Source organism: Schistosoma haematobium, chromosome 2 (genome assembly GCF_000699445.3).
Source record: "Schistosoma haematobium chromosome 2, whole genome shotgun sequence".
Taxonomy (NCBI): Eukaryota; Metazoa; Platyhelminthes; class Trematoda; order Strigeidida; family Schistosomatidae; genus Schistosoma; species Schistosoma haematobium.
The window spans coordinates 7,724,865-7,745,627 of record NC_067197.1 but is presented as its reverse complement, the minus strand read 5'-3'; the positions used below and the strand labels follow the sequence as shown (position 1 = coordinate 7,745,627).

General features: G+C 36.5%; 2 protein-coding genes across 3 annotated transcripts; one reads left to right on the top strand and one right to left on the bottom strand.

Moving 5' to 3' along the window:
* Window positions 1-1,609: 1,609 nt before the first annotated feature.
* MS3_00006129 (uncharacterized protein) lies at window positions 1,610-15,283 on the bottom strand. 2 transcript variants are annotated; one of them, XM_035731324.2, is made up of 7 exons: window positions 15,184-15,283; window positions 12,670-12,769; window positions 10,173-10,366; window positions 7,263-7,412; window positions 4,902-5,027; window positions 3,964-4,089; window positions 1,610-3,922 (listed from the first exon to the last, which is right to left on the bottom strand). In XM_035731324.2, the coding sequence occupies exons 2-7, from the start codon at window positions 12,761-12,763 to the stop codon at window positions 3,905-3,907; spliced, it is 708 nt and encodes a 235-aa protein (XP_035587333.1). In that variant the 5' UTR covers window positions 12,764-12,769; window positions 15,184-15,283; the 3' UTR covers window positions 1,610-3,904. The 2 variants fall into 2 exon arrangements, with proteins under 2 accessions (XP_035587333.1, XP_051067389.1); XM_051214238.1 differs by lacking the exon at window positions 3,964-4,089.
* Window positions 15,284-15,684: 401 nt separating this feature from the next.
* Window positions 15,685-17,580, top strand: LAMC1_30 (Laminin subunit gamma-1). The gene is made up of 2 exons (XM_051214234.1): window positions 15,685-16,771; window positions 16,811-17,580. The coding sequence occupies exon 1, from the start codon at window positions 15,703-15,705 to the stop codon at window positions 16,153-16,155; it is 453 nt and encodes a 150-aa protein (XP_051067388.1). The 5' UTR covers window positions 15,685-15,702; the 3' UTR covers window positions 16,156-16,771; window positions 16,811-17,580.
* Window positions 17,581-20,763: the final 3,183 nt, after the last annotated feature.

Below are 20,763 nucleotides of genomic sequence, written 5' to 3'. Positions count from 1 at the left end.
ACGTCAGTCATCTGATGTGATGCTCCCTCTATCCACGGGTTTAAATAATAGCTGTGTTCCTACTTTCACTGAGACTGATGTATGAAGATGTCTCCAGTGGCTTAATTCATCTCGATGTTTGGGACCTGATGGTATCCCAAACATCCTTTTTAAAAAGTGCTGACGTCCTATGTTATCCGTTCACAGCTATCTTTAACAGATCCTTCCCATCTAATCTCATACCAAAAATGTGGAGAAAGATGAAGATAATTCCTGCACCCAAGAAAGCATCTAGTGATAAGAATGTAAAATTTAGACCTATTGCAATAACTTCACCCTTCCACAAAACAATGGAGAAATTATTAATACCTCCACTTCAGCCTGCGATAAAAGAGCATATTGATCCGTATCAGTTTGCTTACAGACGCAAAAGAAGCACTTCAGATGCTGCTGCTGTTCTGCATCACAACATAGTGTTCAACTAAGAAAAGGGTAAGAAGTATGTTCGATGTGATTTTCTGGACAATACTTCAGCTTTTGATTCTGTACCAAGACAACGTTTAATTAACAAGTTATTCAGCGTCAACACTGACAGCTGGATAACCAACTGGCTATGTTCCTACCTCTCTGGAAGGGAACAGTACACTGTGTTTGGAGGAAAGTGTTCAGAGTCTCTGCTGTCTCATGAAGGTGTGCCACAAGGAGCTGTTCTTTCACCTCTTCTTTTCTCTTATTTTCTGCATGATCTGCCATCTTCCACAGAAAACACTTTTTTTGAAATATGCGGATGATCTTACTGTATGTATGCCTATCTCTTCCTCTTTACATCCCATAGAAATGAATGAGTTATTGTTTCGTATTGATTGTTGGTCTGTTGGTAATGGTGTCATACTTAATCCGTCTAAATGTCAAGCTGTTAACTTTAGCATGAGACATGAACGGAATCTAAACACCATTTTGAGATCCCATAATGCTTCTACCATCGGAGACTCTTTAATATACACAGTGTCGAGGGTCAATTATCTTGGTGTCACTTTTCCCTCTGATCTCTCTTGGTCTTCCCACGTTTTATTGTTATCAAAGAAGGTTTTCCGTCTGACCTACTACATAAAGAGATTACATGCTCTTGGGATTATTCGTCATTTACTCTTACAATGTGTCAATTCTTGCATATTACCTATTATTCCTTACTGTTCTCCATTATTCTTTCCCGGGCTTTTGAGGAAAGACTTTGCTGTACTGCGGAGAGTGCTGAAGGCAGTTAGCAAGATGTGTGGTAAATCTTTCGAGATCATAATTAATATGAATGTGGATAGACATTTAAAATCATGCAAACTCCTGGCAGGTGTTATTTTATCAGATACTAGCCATCCCCTTCACTCTTATCTTTCTCCTTGTATATCTTCTGGTAGAACGAGACGTAATTACATTCAAATCCATACACGCAAGCAAAAGTATAAAAGTTCTATAATACCTTACCTGGCAAATATACACTGTGACGAACAGGTTGTTAGAGTTAACCTAGTCAATAACTTACATTCTTAACATGTCCTTAATTTTAAAAGTACAGTTTTTCGGTTTTTTTTTCTTTTTTTTCCTTTTTTTAAAAAAAATTCTCTTTTTTTGTATCCGTTACTGTGTTTTTTCTTTTGTTGTTGCGTAAGTAACTTGTTGAAATAACCTGTGCTGAGAATTCTATATTGTACCAAAACTATAATATTGAATAAAGCCACTAATAATAATAATAACAGCGTCGGATACCGGCTCAGTGGTCTAATGGTTAAGCGCTGGCGCGCGAGACTGGTAGGTCCTGGGTTCGAATCTCACAGGGTGGAGTCGTGGATGTGCACTGCTGAGGAGTCCCATATTAGGACGAGACGGCCGTGCAGTGCTTGCAGGTTTTTCATGGTGGTCTAGCTTCAATTGACTCATGATTTCAACTATTGTAAGTGTATTTGTTAATCAAAAAGGAATAAATCACTGTTCGTAACTCTGTAAGACATCATTTTTATAGTTGAATATTCTAATGAATTCCCTAGGCTATCGAGCACAAAGTCTTGAAGTGAGTCAAGTTAAAAAAGTAAGCTATTTCGTTTATAAAACTTTATTTGCTTCTACAGTCAAAAATTAACACAGTGCAAAAGCAGGGATCAATACAATTTATGAAACAGAAAAAAAAGTGGAGACAAAAATGGTATATACACAACAATATCTAGAGCACACAACAGTTGAGTCAATGAAACTTACTCTTGTTCATAAAAAAATGTACACGTTTATAATTGGCGAATAGACTAAGCATAATCATATCAGGGTCAGACCGAGTTCATATAGTGGCAGTTTATTAATGCTATTGGTAGATCTGTTGATTGTTCACATTTGACACATTTCTCTGGTTCTTCTATTTATTTAAGATAAAGCACTTATTCGTCACTGATCTTTATAAAATTAGTCAAGTAATTCAAAGGTATCTTCTGATAGATAGAACTATGGCCCTATATCATAACAAAAATTTCCAACAGCGCATATCCGTCTCTGGATTTAGGGGATGGATACTCTTTCATATTGACATCTGAATTGATGAATGTTATTACTTTTAGGGTTACAGATAGGCTTTGTTGAAGAGTAACGTTAGTTTTATTTGTTTAGTAAACATGCCAAAGTGTACCACAAAATCTCACTTCGTTTAATAGTTGAATTATAGATTCTGACCATGATTTACATTTATTAGCTTGTATTACTTTTTAGATTGATGAAATAACTAAAGGATAAAATGTATACAACCCTTACAAATCTGAACTCATTTTGTATATTACTGAAGAGATTTACTCGAATACAAAGCATACATACAGTTTCATCAGATATTAACCATGCTGCAAGTGATTAGTTCGTATTGACAGCAAGTAGTATAATTTTAGCATAAAAATAAGATAATCAATTCCGATAAGTTCTTGATAGTTAAACAACTCAGTCAGTTAATTCAGCTCAGTTCCTTCGTATAGTCAAAACTAGTAAGCTGATGAGGACAAATACAATGCAATTGATTTCTTCTAAATAAAGATTTCCTATGTCATATAAATTGTTCTGGTTTGTTCTCACTAATGAATACAAAGTTATTTAAACAAAGAAAAACTATCCAATAGTCAAAATACTGAAATTAGTGAGTCTCTCCTATTTAAGTAGTACTCTCATATCCAAGTATCCATATGAACTATTGATAGCAATTATTATAATTGATTGAACTTATTTTTCAATCATCAGTTTACATACTTTACTTAGTGTACCGGTTATCAAGAATGGAGTGAAGAGAGAGAGAGAGAGTTTAGACAACCCTCTGTGTACGGCAACAAAAACTTAGAATATTGTAGTGTCGGTTGCTATGTTAAGCTTACATAACTTATTCTCGCTTCTGGACAAGTCAATTCATTCATTCTTCATGAATCACATTTTGACAGCAATTATTCAATAACAATCAGAAACGATCAATTTGGAGTCAGATTAAGGGCCACTAAAATACTAACTATGGATTTTACAATTTATAAATTTTATTGAATCACGGCCAAGGAAGAATGAGAGGTTGAACTAAGGCATTGGTAATCCACGAACTCAAGCCCGAACTTTGCGTGCAGAAACTATTCGTCCAACCTTTCATCCTTTCTTGGCCCTAATTCCCTTTATTGTCGCCTTAGGATAAATACTTAGAATATTAATAATCCTTTTGGCTACTCTTTTATCGAACCATTTAAAAGCGAATAAATTCATCATATAAATTGTTTATTCACGGTGAATAGTTAGTTAAGCATCATATATCATGTACGTCAATCTGAAGAACTAATGCATCTATGAAAAAATAAAATAAACCTGAAAATAATTGAAATAAATTATCAAGAAATAATGCCGTTGATAAATGAATGAGCTGGTTGTTATCCTATTCATTTGAACTATTCTGTTGATTTTGCCAAATGAATATACTAAGTATCTACCTACCTTTGTTTGAGTTCTCAGAGAATTTGATGGCAGAGAATGGGATTCAGTGTTCAAAATTCGATTTGGTTTTAGCTTGTCTAGCTGATCACAAGTTTCTTTTGCAAGATGTAAGTAAGTTTCATCCACCTGATAAACAAATGATATTAAACGGTGAGAATAGATTGTGTGGAACCTTTGAGCGATTCGTTTGATTTAGTAATCATATTTTCAGTATGGGGTCGCGGAGATTGTTGAATATCATCGACATCATGAACCGATCAATTTTAGAATCCGGAAGCACTGGGTGGCCACTTCATTCTAGTATGGGGCTCCTCAACAGTGTGCATTCACGACCTCACCAGAGAGTCAGACTAAGGACCTTCTGTTTCAATGAAACTCAGTAATCTGTACAACCACATACTGAAAATCATCATGTGCTCACCAGTGACTAGCTTCGAAATGTAGTTCTCTGAGTTCTAGTGAGAAGCCATGACTAGTGGAGTTCAGCCGTGTCGGATACAAGGTATTTACTCACCGTAGGTAATATATGTGCTGGATCATGGATCGAATGAAGTTAGACGTCAACATCGTTGGATGCCAGCTCAGTGGTCTAGAGGTTAAGCGTTCGTGCGCGAAACCGAGTGTTCGAGTCCAAAGTGTAAATTAATGGATGCACATGGCTGAGGAGTTCCATACTAGGATGAATGGCCGTCCAGTACTTCAAGGTTCTAATGGTGATTTAACATTGATCGGTTCATGATTTCAATGGAATAACTATAGTTAGCAACGTCGTCAATCAAAAACGCTATTTCCGACCTAAATCTAAACAAAAACAATTGAGAGTGTATGTCATTTACTGACAAGTAACACTATTTGCAACTGAATAACCAATTTGTCATTTTGTTCAGTTTAGCTATCGTAATCATCATGACAAATGAATATGCTAATTATCTACCTACCTTTGTTTGAGTTCTCAGAGAATTTGATGGCAGAGAATGGGATTCAGTGTTCAAAATTCGATTTGGTTTTAGCTTGTCTAGCTGATCACAAGTTTCTTTTGCAAGATGTAAGTAAGTTTCATCCACCTGATAAACAAATGATATTAAACGGTGAGAATAGATTGTGTGGAACCTTTGAGTAATTCGTCTGATGTAATAAAAAAAGTTCTTTCCGCTTGACATTGAAAGAATTGCAGCTTTCAAAAGTTACAGTATCTGAAAACGTTCAATAAGTTTTTCTCTGAGATGAAATTGTAGTCACTGATACTATGTCAAGCCTACATAGGTTATTCTAGCCTCTAAAAAGACCAATTTATTCATTCTTCTCAAGCTACATTTTGACCTTGTTGATTATCCGCTTATTAACCCTGACTGTTTTTATATGATCTTATGTGTGTTAATTGCTTGTCTTATTCATTACGTGTCTGTAATTTATTTATGTTTGAATATGAATATTGAGTCACACTTGATCAGAACGAGTTGGTTCACTTTCCTCCTGCACTGCGCATCCCTTTGTTTCGTCTCACTTCTCTTCCTTCACTTCGTTTCTCTGATTATTTGTCTGGATCAATGAGTGTATGAAATATACGTATTTAAAATTGGTTCTTGTATTTGGTTTATTTTATTCCGTTATTCTCCAAAGTGAATCCAGTCAGTAATTATGTAAGAGGATAGTTGTTATGTGTATTTTGATAACAATCAGTATATGGTTTTATTGTGGACCGCGGGGTGGCTACTCTAATTTCTACCGACTGACCAACTTCAGATATCCCAGTACGACCCCAATATTGTTCCCCAATCTCCAATATATCAGGACACGAACCGTAAACGAAATTGTTTATGGGGTCAGGAGAAGAATAAGAATAGAAATAGGAATAATACTTTACAGACAAATGCATATTTATACAGTTGAGACTACCGTGAATATTGACCAACAGGAAAATGAAACGTGAAATAAGTATTGGCCATTAGGAAAATGAAGCCATTTCACGTTCAAGGATAACGTTAGAATTAACAAGGTAATTTTTGGGACATTTTTCTGAATATCCCAACAGATTTAACTGAAGTCAAATATTCGGCCACTAAACAGGAAGAAAAACTACAGTACAATTTGTTTACTATCAAACATAAAACTGGTTCTCAAATTTCCATGTTTTATATAAACAAAAATTTGTTCACTAAAAATTGAATGGGGTTTGACAGTTTGGTACTGTGAATAGCACCCCGTCTTCATATTCCCTTTTGCTTTAAACTAGAAAGCATAAATTATAATGTTTATCACTTTCATTTTATAAATCAAATTGCTAGTCACTTTCGATAGACGAACTTGATAAACGTGAATTTTCAAAATACTTGGTAATGAAAGATATTTCATATTGAGTTGTAACTGAATTCAGTTAAGATATTTTCATCTTCTGACTTCTGATTACTATAGATCGTAGGTTTCAACATACTTAAAGGGAAAAACAAGATTCTCCGATACAACACAACATGCACCAATCGAATCACACTTGACGGAGAAGCTTTGGAAGATGTAAAAACCTTCACATATCTGGGCAGTATCATTGATGAACATGGTAGATCCGATGCAGATGTGAAGACGCGGATCGGTAAAACAAGACCAGCATATCCACAATTGAAGAACATCTGGAACTCAAAACAACTATCTGTCAACCAACACCAAGGTCAGAATTTTCAATACAAATGTCAAGACAGTTCTACTGTATGTGGCGGAAACTTGGAGAACTACGAAAGCCATCATCCAGGAGATACAAGTGTTTATTAATAGTTGTCTACGCAAAATAATCAGGACCCATTGGCCAGACACTATCAGCAACAACCTACTGTGGAAGAGAACAAACCAGATTCCAGTGAAGGAAGAAATCGAGAAGAAGAAGAAGATCTGGAAGTGGATAGGACGCACATTGAGGAAATCACCCAGTTGTGTCACAAGGTAAGGCCTCACATGGAATTCTGAAGGGGAAAGGAGAAGTGGAAGACCAAAGAACACATTACGTCGAGAAATGGAGACAGACATGAGAAGAATGAACAAGAATTGTATAGAACTGTAAAGGAGGGTGAAGGACAGAGTGGGTTGGAGAATGCTGGTCGGCGGCCTATGCTTTATTGGGAGTAACAGGAGTAAGTAAGTAAGTAAGTAATAAATTGTATAGAACAAAGTGTGCACATCTGTTGGTTTCAAACTAAACCATACTCTAGTTATAAACAATATTTATTTAGTCTTCAGTCTATTTTCAAGCTTTTCATAATTCAAATTCATATCAACAAATATCATTACATAATAATTATGAAATTGCTTACTTCATTTGAGCTTTTCTCTGATGACATTTGTTTCACATTTGACATTTGATTGGATGATTTATTACCATTGTCAATAACTTCATATACTCCTTCTATATAAGTTGAATTCAATGCTTGTGGTATAGGAATAAGCTTCAATGTATATTTAAACTGAAATGTATATAAAACATTTACCTGTAGAGAAAGTAACTATCTTATCTCTAATTTAATATTAAGAGAAAATTGCAATGGTCAAGAGATAAAAAAGAAAAATCACTTTTATATCTTTTTCTTTTTCATTTTTCATAAAAATAATAAAAAGAAAACTGAATTTTGATTCAATTATAGGTTGTCAATTTATGGGTCAGACTGTGGTGTATGCTACTGATGTCGACAGATATAAGTAGTATGTATCATCAATAGAAAGTGAAATGCCTGGCGGATCGAAGAAAAGAGAGTGAGAACAGAGAATGATTGGCATGAAAACGAAGAGATAATAAAGTTTGAGACGACTGACTGATATTTTGCAAATGAAGTATTCACTACTGTATGGTTCTCAGATTTTACTAAGAGATTCTGTAATTTTGTGCTCAAATCCATTTGATTGTCCATACTTGTGTTCTCGTTTACTACAGTACTAGTTGAGTAAATAATCAAATCCACACTTCACTAACATAATGCAACATATTAATCAGGCGAAATAAAACTGAATTAGTTGTATATGGAGTGTTTACAGTCAACAGCTTTTTGTGATTCTATGTAAAAGTTTTACAAATCAGAATTTAGATTGTTACAAATTATTCATAGGATGTTAATACAATCATATTTAAAGGATTTCATACACTAATAAGCACAGTGATTCATTGTGATCTTATTTAAATGATATCACCAAAAAGAATAAATAAAACGGATACACAATGGCTGGTATATTTCTTACTAGTTTTACTAAGCGTTAAAAATCAATACAATCCTTACAACAGATTGATCACTGGGTGGTGGTCAGTGTTATATATGTCAGGTCTTTCTTAGTGTAGATCGAATACTATCGACCAAGTTGCAATGTAGTCACTAGTCTAGGTGATTCGATATTGAATGCACTATGTTGGGATAAGATGATGGTTGGAGATAGTCAACAGGAAGTACTGGGTTTAGGTTTCGTGATACTTGGCATTTGATCTAGTCATTCGCGGCCCAGATAGCTCAGTGGTAACGTCTCTGACTGAGCATCAGTTCCCTCGAGATTACAAGTACATTTTGCTGACGAGCACCAAGTGGCACGAAACCTAGGTCCAGGGTTTCCTGTTGAATACCTCCAACCACTATCGTATATCAATACAGTCCGGAATGAATATATTGATTCTCGTTAGTTAAATAAACCGTAGATATGCAGTGCCGAGGAGTCCCATACTAGGACGAAACAGCCATCCAGTACTTCCAGGTTGTCAACGATGGTCTAGTATAAATCTACTCGCGAATTCAACCGTTAAAATAATACAATCTCCATAAATTTCCATACTGATAGATAAAATGTGTTTACATTGACTATTTTTTAAAAATTAAAATGTTCAAATCATCAACTTATCATAGCATTGTGAAATACTTGACATTAACAGTGAAGAAGTGGTAGTCAGTCAGTATCATACCCTAATTGTTAATAAGTTAATTCAGTTAGTCGGAATTCAGATGTTTCAAAAATACACAGTTCATACAATAAAAAAGAGTAGTTTGTAATTGATTTTATGTAAGTCACTAATGTTAGATCTGAGTTTTTCTTTAACTATGATGAGAAAAGAACTCAATACACGATCGTAACTAGTAGTATGTAAAATCTAACATTTGATCAGTAATTTATAATCTATTTGCATCAAATGTACTTTTTTATTCATTTCTGTTAATTTTTAATGTTAAGATTTCAAATATGAATCTACAATACTCATGGACTTAAGAACGATTGATCTACTCTAATATGATCGGTTCGAATGTGTAGAACGGTAATGGGAACTGGCTAACATAAGGGAAAGATGAATTATGGGAAATCTTGATATTCCAAGTAGAACAAACAGAACATAACGAAATGTGATAACTTCGTATACATAGTAACGAAAACATGGTCTTCAAGTGTGAAGAAATTTAAAGAACTAGAAATAATATTAACCAATTGAAAAACGGCAAAATTTATGTGAGTAATTGGATTCGTAAAGAAATACACTTTTGGTTATTGTTTCAAATAAGATTTTAGTAAAATTTGAGTAATCTTATAAGCAATTGAAGCTAGACCACCATGGAAAACCAGGAAGCACTGAACGGCCGTTTCGTCCTATTATGAGATAATGGTGGGCGGTGACACAATTTCGTAAATTGGTTAAAGTTAGACATTAGTACCGTTGGATCCCGTCTTAGTGGTCTAGATTTTAAGCGTTCACACGTGAGACCGATAGGTCCTGGGTTCGAATCCCACGGGGCGGGAACGTGGATGCGCTCTGCTGAGTGGTCCCATACTAGGACGAAATGGCCTTCCAGTACTTCCAGGTTTCCATGATGGTCTAGCTACAACTAACTCATGAATTCAACTAGTGAATTACTAAAATCTCCACAAAAACCTCTTCTAATAATCTTATAATCATTTAAGTTCCCACTTTATTAATTCATTAAGTTCAGTTAATTTCTTCTCCTTTTTTTTCACGGTTTTGAAATATGGCAACTTTTCTGTATGGTCTTGGTGCGACTTTGTACATGTTATCATATTTTTCTTAATCTTCCGATCTGACTATTGAACTGATCATACCATACTTATTATAATTAACTAAATAGTAGTAAATTCTAATAATTAAAAACTTGACTTTTTGAGTGAAATTAAACAACACAATTTTCTACTTGTAATGAATAATAATAACACCATTATTATCAATTAATAATGATAATGATAATTACTGGTTTCGGGGAACTTGAACTGGTAAGAATACTTAATCTGACATTGATATTAGTAAGTTTTGATGAATCAGAAGATGGAGATTGTTCATTGCGGAAATAGTTCGAACGATGATCAGTCTGAGAATTTGAACCAGCTATTTGAAAGTTTTCGTGATTAGAGTCGTTTGATACTGATAAGTTTATAATCGTTTCTTCTGTAAGTAAAAAATAAACAACTGATAACAACCATATATATATATATATATATATATATATATATATATATATATATATATATATATATATATATATATATATATATTGTAGAAACGAAAGGGTTATATGCTCGCTATTTAGATGTATCAGTTATATCAGAGAATATAACTATAGTGAACGACTAGCATGTAGGGAGTAAAGTCTCCATTTAATTGTTCCATCAAGATCTTCGTCATTTCTTCTAAATTGTATTGACTAACAGTCGAAATAATATAAAAAAAGGCTACTTATTATTACGTTACTTGGAAAAGTAATCATTTCGCGCTATGTAAAATAGAAGGATTGGTTTTAATTTTAGCATAAACAGTATCTTCATTACGTGATAAACTTATCCCTCTTTGGTTAATAGAGTTTTTAAATACTGAGGAATTTCCATAGATTAAATAGCAAGTTGACCCGAGCTACATCATCATTAAAGACCAGGAAGCACTGAACAAATATCTCAACCTATATGTGACTTCTCAATAGAGCTTACTCACCAGAAGCCTTGATCAGATCTATTCAATCATGTAAGGTATGAGACAGTTATCCACCGCAGGCAATGGGAGATGATTATGCAATATTACGATGAGCTATCACTGGTCAAATTCTCAATTGTAGTTTTCTTTAATTCTTATTCAATTTTCACCAAACATTTTATTTTAACCTGACTGCTCTATGAATTTATTAAAAAATATGAAAACTTTCAGAAAATATTTACTGATATCATTTAATAGTCCCAGAGTGAACATCAATTCTGAGATGCAGGTACATCCAGCTGACGAGTCCCAAATAGGACAAAACGCGCTTCTTGGATTCCACTGCTAGCCACTGTCCGTCTTTGCTTATTTAATAGTTATGTTTATTTTTTATCAATAGGCTACGATAACCGATATTATCATTGCTATATCAGAACGAAGATTGAAGGAATGGTAACTCCCAGGATTAATTTATGAATTATTACTATTATTATATTCTTATTGTATAATTATTAAGAGACTAGACTAATATGTATATATCCCCTTTGTCATAAGCTTTCGGTTGACCTATTTACTAATGTTATACGTTTTACTTTTCCTAATTTATTCCCAGTCTATTTTTTACAGTCTCTCCTATTCACACCCATTTTTGGCATGTTTATGAATGATTGTTATTTTTTTAAATAGTGTGAAGCGGTCTGGTCTGTCTGTAGATAAACTACGTCTGTTTGAAATATAATATAGAGTAGAGACTAGTTGCTGACTTCTAGGTCCAAAGTTTTAGTCATGAAGAGCTAAAGAGTCTTGGAGCAATAGTAACTTAGCCGTCGATTCAGGGTTAATAGTTCTGATCGGGCGTGTACTTGACCAAGCCAGAGATACTAAATCGCAGGAGTAAGTTACGTTAGCAAAATAGATCAGATTAGTATCAGGATTCTGAATGGAGATTTTTCAGGTGATTTTGGGCATTGGTCACAAAGCATATCAATTATTACTCCGATATTTATCGGTAAAGGTATAACATACTGATGGCATTGAGTTAACCAATCATAAATGAGACAACATCCTCTGTATTCCGCGCGAATTTTCACATACAGTGATAGATAACATGTGTGTTATCATTAATCCAGTAAAAATTGGCATTATTTGTTTCTTAAAGCGATTGAAGTCAATGAAAATATCTATTATGAAACCAAAAAGCGAATTTTAAATGGTACCTAAGCTAAATTATATAACATACTTGCTCTGAAGTCAGATTGTCTGTTAAAGTACTTGATGTCGTTCATTGTGTAATTAAGTGATGAATGAAACTTGATTGTGTTCTCCTTTTCTTACTCTAACTCTAAATCTCAACCCTAAGTCACTCAAGTTTATAAACAGAAAGATGACAAAGGACTGCATTATAGACGATGTTAGCTCATGAGGAAAGCCCTGACCCTTATTTGTAAACTTGACTCAGAACTCCAGTTTAAATCTCAATGCTTAAATCTAACCTGTTTACGTTGAAAATGATGTCAGTTGCTGGAAAAAAACTTTAAGGGGTGACAACCTCAACTCATAACACTATCCCAACTCCTGATATGTGTGCATACATGTAAACATACCCCTCTTTCTTTACAAGAACGGCTTATGAGGGTTCATTACTATGATCAAAGTCTTTGTTCCACTATTAATTTATCACTTTTCATTGTTAATTATTTTATAACTAGGCAACGTTTACTGATTGGCTGCTAAGTTGTCCAAGGTCGTCGGTATATTATACCTTTACATTGATATCAACTTACCACATGATTCAATATGTGTGTTGGTATTCTTGTGATCATTTGCCACATCACCAGAAGGAGCTTCATTTTGTTTAGAATTTTCGAATATAACCATTTAGATCTATGGAATAAAATAATCGAATGATTATAATATATATGAACTGTTCACTCATTTTTGCGTATTATTACATTCCTTAAAAGTTATAATTTCTCACGAAAATAAGTAAGAACTTGACAGTTTGTCCCATATATTCTTTAATTACTTTAGACAGTGTATTCGAATAATAACAATAAGTCAATTTATGAAATTCAATCGAATAGTGCACGAGTCAATTGATTATTAAGCTGTAGATATCTGATCTGTTAACATCTTAGTGATAATCATTGTCATTACTACTATTGATGCTACTACTACAGTAGTGAAAGGGGACTCAGATGTAAGATTACACAGTGGCTTAGTAACATGAAAATCATACGTTAAATACATTATTTTCTCATCTTCTTTCTTTTTTGTCCTTTACATGCTCCATTATTCTTCCAATTCTTTTGTTATTTTAATTGCTCTCCTGTTTCCTTTCTGTTCTCTTCAATCCCATATTCTACTGTCAGGCATTCCACTCCCGGTTGAGGCTACATACTACTTGTATCTGTCAGCATAAAGGAAATCCACCACAATACAACAACAACAACAACTACTACTACTACTACCACTTCGGAGTGTGGTACTAATGTCGACAGATTTGAGTAGTACTTTTCACCAATCGAAAGTGGAATGCCTGGTTGAGAAAATCGAAGAGAAGAGAACGAGGACAGAGAATGATTGGTATGAAAACGAAAGAACAACAAAGTCTGAGACAACTGATGAATATTTTGCAAATGAAGTATTGCTGTATGGTTCCCAGATTTTACGAATAAGTGACTTTTTTCGCTTCTTCTAATCGATCTGAACTCTACCAATGAGACATTTTATCAGTATAAATTAATGCCTAACGGTTGTCCGAAGAAGGATTGTCAGTGATGGGCGTTCGGATTAGAATTCTTATTTTAATTATAATAAAGAATCTCAAAAATTACCTGTAGATTTCTTATTATAGAGTTGGATTTTTTATATTGTCATTCAATGTCTTTATATAAGTAGCTACATTCTCCATCTCATCTATTTACATCTACTAGTTAAAATGGTTAATTTCAATGATCATAAGTTTATCTAAGAATATTTAAATATTTATGATTGCTATACAGAGGTGAAAATTTTCTATTAGATTGGAGATTCACTATGAGTGGTTTGGCATTACTTTGTCAAGTTTTAGTGTCTATTTATATGCCAAACAATTTAATCGAATTCATTGATATTAGTAGTTGCTTTTCAATGTTCTCAGGAGCCCCTGTCATTCGGTTGGTGCAATGCATATCGCTATTGCTAGTTATGAAGGATTTGACAGTCACGTTATTGGAGTAGGTTAAAATTGGCCTCTTCGTACTGTACATAGTTAATTGACGCTATCATTGACCGGAAATAATGTATGTTTATGTACATATAGATGGATATATACAGTGCAAACGGTCCACCGTGTTTCTGGAGAGCTGTATGGTTGAGCCACAGTAATGAGTTGTGCTGTTTAGTTCGTGGTATTAAGACCTGGATGATGTCTGAAAACCGATGTAAAATTACTTTTATCCACAAAGGTATATTCGCATAACTGTAATGACAATAATAATGATAATAATCAGTATAGTATGCTGATAATTATCATGTGCTCACTAGTAACTAGCTTCGACAGGTAGTTCTCGGAGTTCTAGTGAGAAGCCGTGACTAGTGGAGTTTTTAGTGGCCCGTGAATCTGACTCCTATTTAGAGCGTACGAATGTTTGCTATCGCTGATTCTCGTATATTATCGTCGACTTAAATCACGTTAGTCAATAACGGAATTTAGATAAGTCAAATAACGAGAATGGGATTTTGAATACATATATTTTGTATGTAAAGTGAATGTAATAGAACAGAGCAAAATGACACGCAGGAAAGATGGCTGGGAAGCCAACTCCATTTTAGTCAAGCGTTACTCAATATTTATAGTCAGACAAAATAAAGCTACAGACATGTGATTAATAGGATAAGAAGGGCACACACATATACGCTCATATAAAAACAGTCTAGATTGATAAGCGAATAAATAACAAGGTCAAAGTATGGCTCGAGTAGAATGAATAAAATGGGATATCCGGAAGCTAGAATAAGGTATATGGGCTTGGCATAATAACTGACACTACAAGTTCATCCGTTCCGGATATGATGTAGTTACCTACTGTAAGTAATCGATGAAGGTTTAAGCAAGACCATAGATTGATTGAAGTTAGACGTTGACACCGTTGGATGCCGGCTTAGAAGTCTGAAGGTTAAGCGTGTGTGTGCGGAACCGAAGGTTTCGGGTTCGAATCCTGCGTATGAGTGGTTATTATTATATCAATATAATATATTATTAATAATATATTAATATAATTAGATAAACAAGATCAAAAGTGTATTTGACTTACCAATTAAAATATAAAATAAAGATCAAATGAAGTAGAAATCTTAAAGAGATTAAATTCTCCTCCATTCACTGTAGTATAAATACTGAATTCATACTTAAATACATCCTTAGCTAAATTATAAACACCAATCAAATATACTCAGTTTATTTACTATAGTGATACATTAACATTATATTAATCATTTGAATTTTATTTAGCCATTTTTTTCGAATATTCATATTGTCAACAATCATTTATTGTCCATAGGGTTATGTACTACATTCATAACTAAGTAGTCAATAGTAATGTGTGTAAGTGTTACATATCATAATGTAATTTGTATAAGTCAAGTATGTTTAAGACTAGTGTTCATAATCAATTGTTATATGTACTAATACTTATAGTAACAGTTTATTACACAAAATATTTTTAAAAAAATACATTTTTGATTGGATTAAATGTTGTGCTACTAATCGGTATTTCATATGAACTTGTTTAACGTTTATATATATGTAATATTGTATACAGTGAAGAGCTAGAATGCGGTTGGACGATCTAGACTTTGCAGATGATCTGGTTCTTCTATCACACACTCAACAACAAATGCAGGAGAAGACGACTAGTGTAGCAGCAGACTCAGCAGCAGTAGGTCTCAACATACACAAAGTGAAAAACAAGATTCTCCGATACAACAAAAAATGCATCAATGGAATCACACTTGATGGTGAAGATTTGGAAGATGTAAACACTTTCGCATATCTGGGCAGTATCATTGATGAACATGGTAGATCCGATGCAGATGTGAAGACGCGGATCGGTAAAACAAGACCAGCATATCTACAATTGAAGAACATCTGGAACTCAAAACAACTATCTGTCAACCAACACCAAGGTCAGAATTTTCAATACAAATGTCAAGACAGTTCTACTGTATGTGGCGGAAACTTGGAGAACTACGAAAGCCATCATCCAGGAGATACAAGTGTTTATTAATAGTTGTCTACGCAAAATAATTGGGATCCGTTAATCAGACACTATCAGTAACAACCTACTGTGGAAGAGAACAAACCAGATTCCAGTGGAGGAAGAAATCGAGAAGAAGAAGAAGATCTGGAAGTGGATAGGACGCACATTGAGGAAATCACCCAGTTGTGTCACAAGGTAAGGCCTCACATGGAATTCTGAAGGGGAAAGGAGAAGTGGAAGACCAAAGAACACATTACGTCGAGAAATGGAGACAGACATGAGAAGAATGAACAAGAATTGTATAGAACTGTAAAGGAGGGTGAAGGACAGAGTGGGTTGGAGAATGCTGGTCGGCGGCCTATGCTTTATTGGGAGTAACAGGCGTAAGTAAGTAATATATAATGTTGTAGATCATAGTCATACACTTTCAACCGGATCCTAGTTTCATTGAAATTTAACAACCTCCACAATTTCATACTGATGAAAATTTTATGTTGTCTTTATTTGGAGAAAACAATCACGTGAAATTTCCCCTCGAACCTAAAAGGTGTAAATATTTCAGAACAAACATAAAGTACGAATACAGCAGACAATGATGATGGAATAATGGGAACAAAACACTGTAGTTTACATTCTATGCAAAGTAAATAACAGAATAGTTTATTGTTTGTAATGAATCAAGCTTAATGTTATAGATCAAGTTTTTGGATGAGTATGTAGTGACTCACATTTATCACGAGAACTAGACTGGTTCAATAAAAACGCTTATTATTATAACCAAGTATACCAGTGACTGTTTTAATGTGCTTTTGTTTGACTGTGCTAATGACAGCTATTTTGTGCTTCCATTCTTTTACTTACACTTCGATTGTAACTTCGAGCGAATTCGGTTACCTTCTGTAACCAAGGTTGTATCCTGGCACGATCTCGGTATCCTTTCGATGCCACGAGATCGCCAGCAAATAGACATCGACTTGGTCCATTAATTGCCTTCTGGTATTTGGCTTCTCGGAGATTCTATTGGTTTCTTTGGTTACGTTCAACCTACGCCTTCTGATTTACCTGGCACGTGTTTCTCTGTAGCGGTGTTCATAGTTAATCTCAACTCGACGCCACGCAACAATTGGTGATCCCACAGTTTGGAACACGCCTCAAGTTCTGGTCAAATCTACCAAAGAAGCCAATTCGGTGAGTCTATGATTTATCTATCCACGTCTGTCGTATATTTTCATATTTTTTAATATATAATATACTCGACATGACGGATAACGATAAGAATAGTATTAATATAATAGACTCACATGTATGTGTACCGAATCCTTGTCACTTATTATTCGCGTGACGATGAATTCCACGCTTTATTCGAGAAATTTTCCCCTATTAACTATTCTCCTCGCTGACCCGGCTGCTTGGTACGGAATGCATTCGCATACGCATTAACGTCAACCTCCCAGCATCAAATGGTTAAGTTGAACGGTTTCACTGCCAACTTAAAAGTGCTCTACGAGCACACGAGAACGACAACTGGTACGAAACCTTATCGCTCGTCCCCTTAGGTATTCGAACGAGCTTGAAGGCAGATATACAATGTTCCGCCGCTGAACTGGTATACGGCACGACATTGCGTCTGCCCGGAGAATTCTTCACACCACGGAGCAGACCTCATTTCGGTAAATCAGACTACGTCCATCGACTGTCTGTATTTATGCGAACGCTGCCTCCGGTGTCAACTCGAATACAACATCGACAGGTCGCTCTCCCTCGAGAGTTATCTACCTGTCCACATGTTTTCATACGAGTAGATTCGGTACGCAAACCTTGGCAACAACCTTACGAAGGCCCTTTTCACGTGATCGCTCGTCACGAAAAGACCTTCAAGGGTGATCGACATGGCCGCGTCGAGATCGTCAGCATTGATCGTCTCAAACTAGCACACGTTGATGACAGTGCCGTATCTGATAACCTGAGATTCAATGCTAGACCTATCAAACCTAGCGGGATCCTTAAATCTTCTTCAGGTCCCACGCTGGATGCATCTGAGACCTCATTCTCACGTCCCGGTCAACAGCACGCGTCATCTGCACCGTCTGCGGATGAGACGATAGTCTCACGTCCAGATCAGCAGACCACGCCGCCTCTGACCTCGGATGGGATTGCAGGCTCACGCGACACGAACGAGACTACCGTCTCACGTTCCGGTCGCCGAGTACGGTTGCCCGTACGCTTCCGCGACTAGCCGCACAGTTAACAAACGATACGGTGTAGGAATATTCCTATGCTACACGCATGCTACACTCTTCTCTTTTTGATTTTCTTTTTGTTTCCTGAGCCCACGCCTTCGACCACCTCCGTTTGGTTCAGTCAACTTTGGTGAAAGCTGGCCTGATCACCCACGCTCTTGTCAACGTACTCAGTCGATATATTGGTTTCGAATGCTTGGCATACGCTTGGTCTCGAACATGGTCGTTACGGTCGCTTCTAGTCTTTTGGCTCAACGTGGTTTCGTCCTACGTCTGCAGCGTTTCTGGTCCGCATTCCCTACGAACGCAATCCTCAGATTCTGGATACAAACCACTCTCGTGTAGCATGCCAACTCAAGCAACAAATACAGCACATCGCTCCTGGTACCGTTCTCCGAAAACGACCTCCGTTGGCAACTCGACGATCAACGATCGCTTTCCTGTTCGCCAATTCCTCCGTCCTACAATCGCTCGTCAGCCGATCAGTCCCACGATTTAAACCGCTATTTATCGAAAGTGTAAACCCTTTCTAGCGGGGGCTCCTGTAGTGACTCACATTTATCACGAGAACTAGACTGGTTCAATAAAAACGCTTATTATTATAACCAAGTATACCAGTGACTGTTTTAATGTGCTTTTGTTTGACTGTGCTAATGACAGCTATTTTGTGCTTCCATTCTTTTACTTACACTTCGATTGTAACTTCGAGCGAATTCGGTTACCTTCTGTAACCAAGGTTGTATCCTGGCACGATCTCGGTATCCTTTCGATGCCACGAGATCGCCAGCAAATAGACATCGACTTGGTCCATTAATTGCCTTCTGGTATTTGGCTTCTCGGAGATTCTATTGGTTTCTTTGGTTACGTTCAACCTACGCCTTCTGATTTACCTGGCACGTGTTTCTCTGTAGCGGTGTTCATAGTTAATCTCAACTCGACGCCACGCAACAATTGGTGATCCCACAGTTTGGAACACGCCTCAAGTTCTGGTCAAATCTACCAAAGAAGCCAATTCGGTGAGTCTATGATTTATCTATCCACGTCTGTCGTATATTTTCATATTTTTTAATATATAATATACTCGACATGACGGATAACGATAAGAATAGTATTAATATAATAGACTCACATGTATGTGTACCGAATCCTTGTCACTTATTATTCGCGTGACGATGAATTCCACGCTTTATTCGAGAAATTTTCCCCTATTAACTATTCTCCTCGCTGACCCGGCTGCTTGGTACGGAATGCATTCGCATACGCATTAACGTCAACCTCCCAGCATCAAATGGTTAAGTTGAACGGTTTCACTGCCAACTTAAAAGTGCTCTACGAGCACACGAGAACGACAACTGGTACGAAACCTTATCGCTCGTCCCCTTAGGTATTCGAACGAGCTTGAAGGCAGATATACAATGTTCCGCCGCTGAACTGGTATACGGCACGACATTGCGTCTGCCCGGAGAATTCTTCACACCACGGAGCAGACCTCATTTCGGTAAATCAGACTACGTCCATCGACTGTCTGTATTTATGCGAACGCTGCCTCCGGTGTCAACTCGAATACAACATCGACAGGTCGCTCTCCCTCGAGAGTTATCTACCTGTCCACATGTTTTCATACGAGTAGATTCGGTACGCAAACCTTGGCAACAACCTTACGAAGGCCCTTTTCACGTGATCGCTCGTCACGAAAAGACCTTCAAGGGTGATCGACATGGCCGCGTCGAGATCGTCAGCATTGATCGTCTCAAACTAGCACACGTTGATGACAGTGCCGTATCTGATAACCTGAGATTCAATGCTAGACCTATCAAACCTAGCGGGATCCTTAAATCTTCTTCAGGTCCCACGCTGGATGCATCTGAGACCTCATTCTCACGTCCCGGTCAACAGCACGCGTCATCTGCACCGTCTGCGGATGAGACGATAGTCTCACGTCCAGATCAGCAGACCACGCCGCCTCTGACCTCGGATGGGATTGCAGGCTCACGCGACACGAACGAGACTACCGTCTCACGTTCCGGTCGCCGAGTACGGTTGCCCGTACGCTTCCGCGACTAGCCGCACAGTTAACAAACGATACGGTGTAGGAATATTCCTATGCTACACGCATGCTACACTCTTCTCTTTTTGATTTTCTTTTTGTTTCCTGAGCCCACGCCTTCGACCACCTCCGTTTGGTTCAGTCAACTTTGGTGAAAGCTGGCCTGATCACCCACGCTCTTGTCAACGTACTCAGTCGATATATTGGTTTCGAATGCTTGGCATACGCTTGGTCTCGAACATGGTCGTTACGGTCGCTTCTAGTCTTTTGGCTCAACGTGGTTTCGTCCTACGTCTGCAGCGTTTCTGGTCCGCATTCCCTACGAACGCAATCCTCAGATTCTGGATA

Bases quoted from the DNA above. Each gene is read 5' to 3' on its own strand.
- MS3_00006129 (XM_035731324.2), bottom strand. From the start codon at position 12,763: ATGGTTATATTCGAAAATTCTAAACAAAATGAAGCTCCTTCTGGTGAT. The intron at 10,367-12,669 runs GTAAGTTGATAT...TTTTACTTACAG, and splicing joins CACACATATTGAATCATGTG to AAGAAACGATTATAAACTTA. The intron at 4,090-4,901 runs GTAGGTAGATAA...TTTGTTTATCAG, and splicing joins CTCTGAGAACTCAAACAAAG to GTGGATGAAACTTACTTACA.
- LAMC1_30 (XM_051214234.1), top strand. From the start codon at position 15,703: ATGCGGTTGGACGATCTAGACTTTGCAGATGATCTGGTTCTTCTATCA.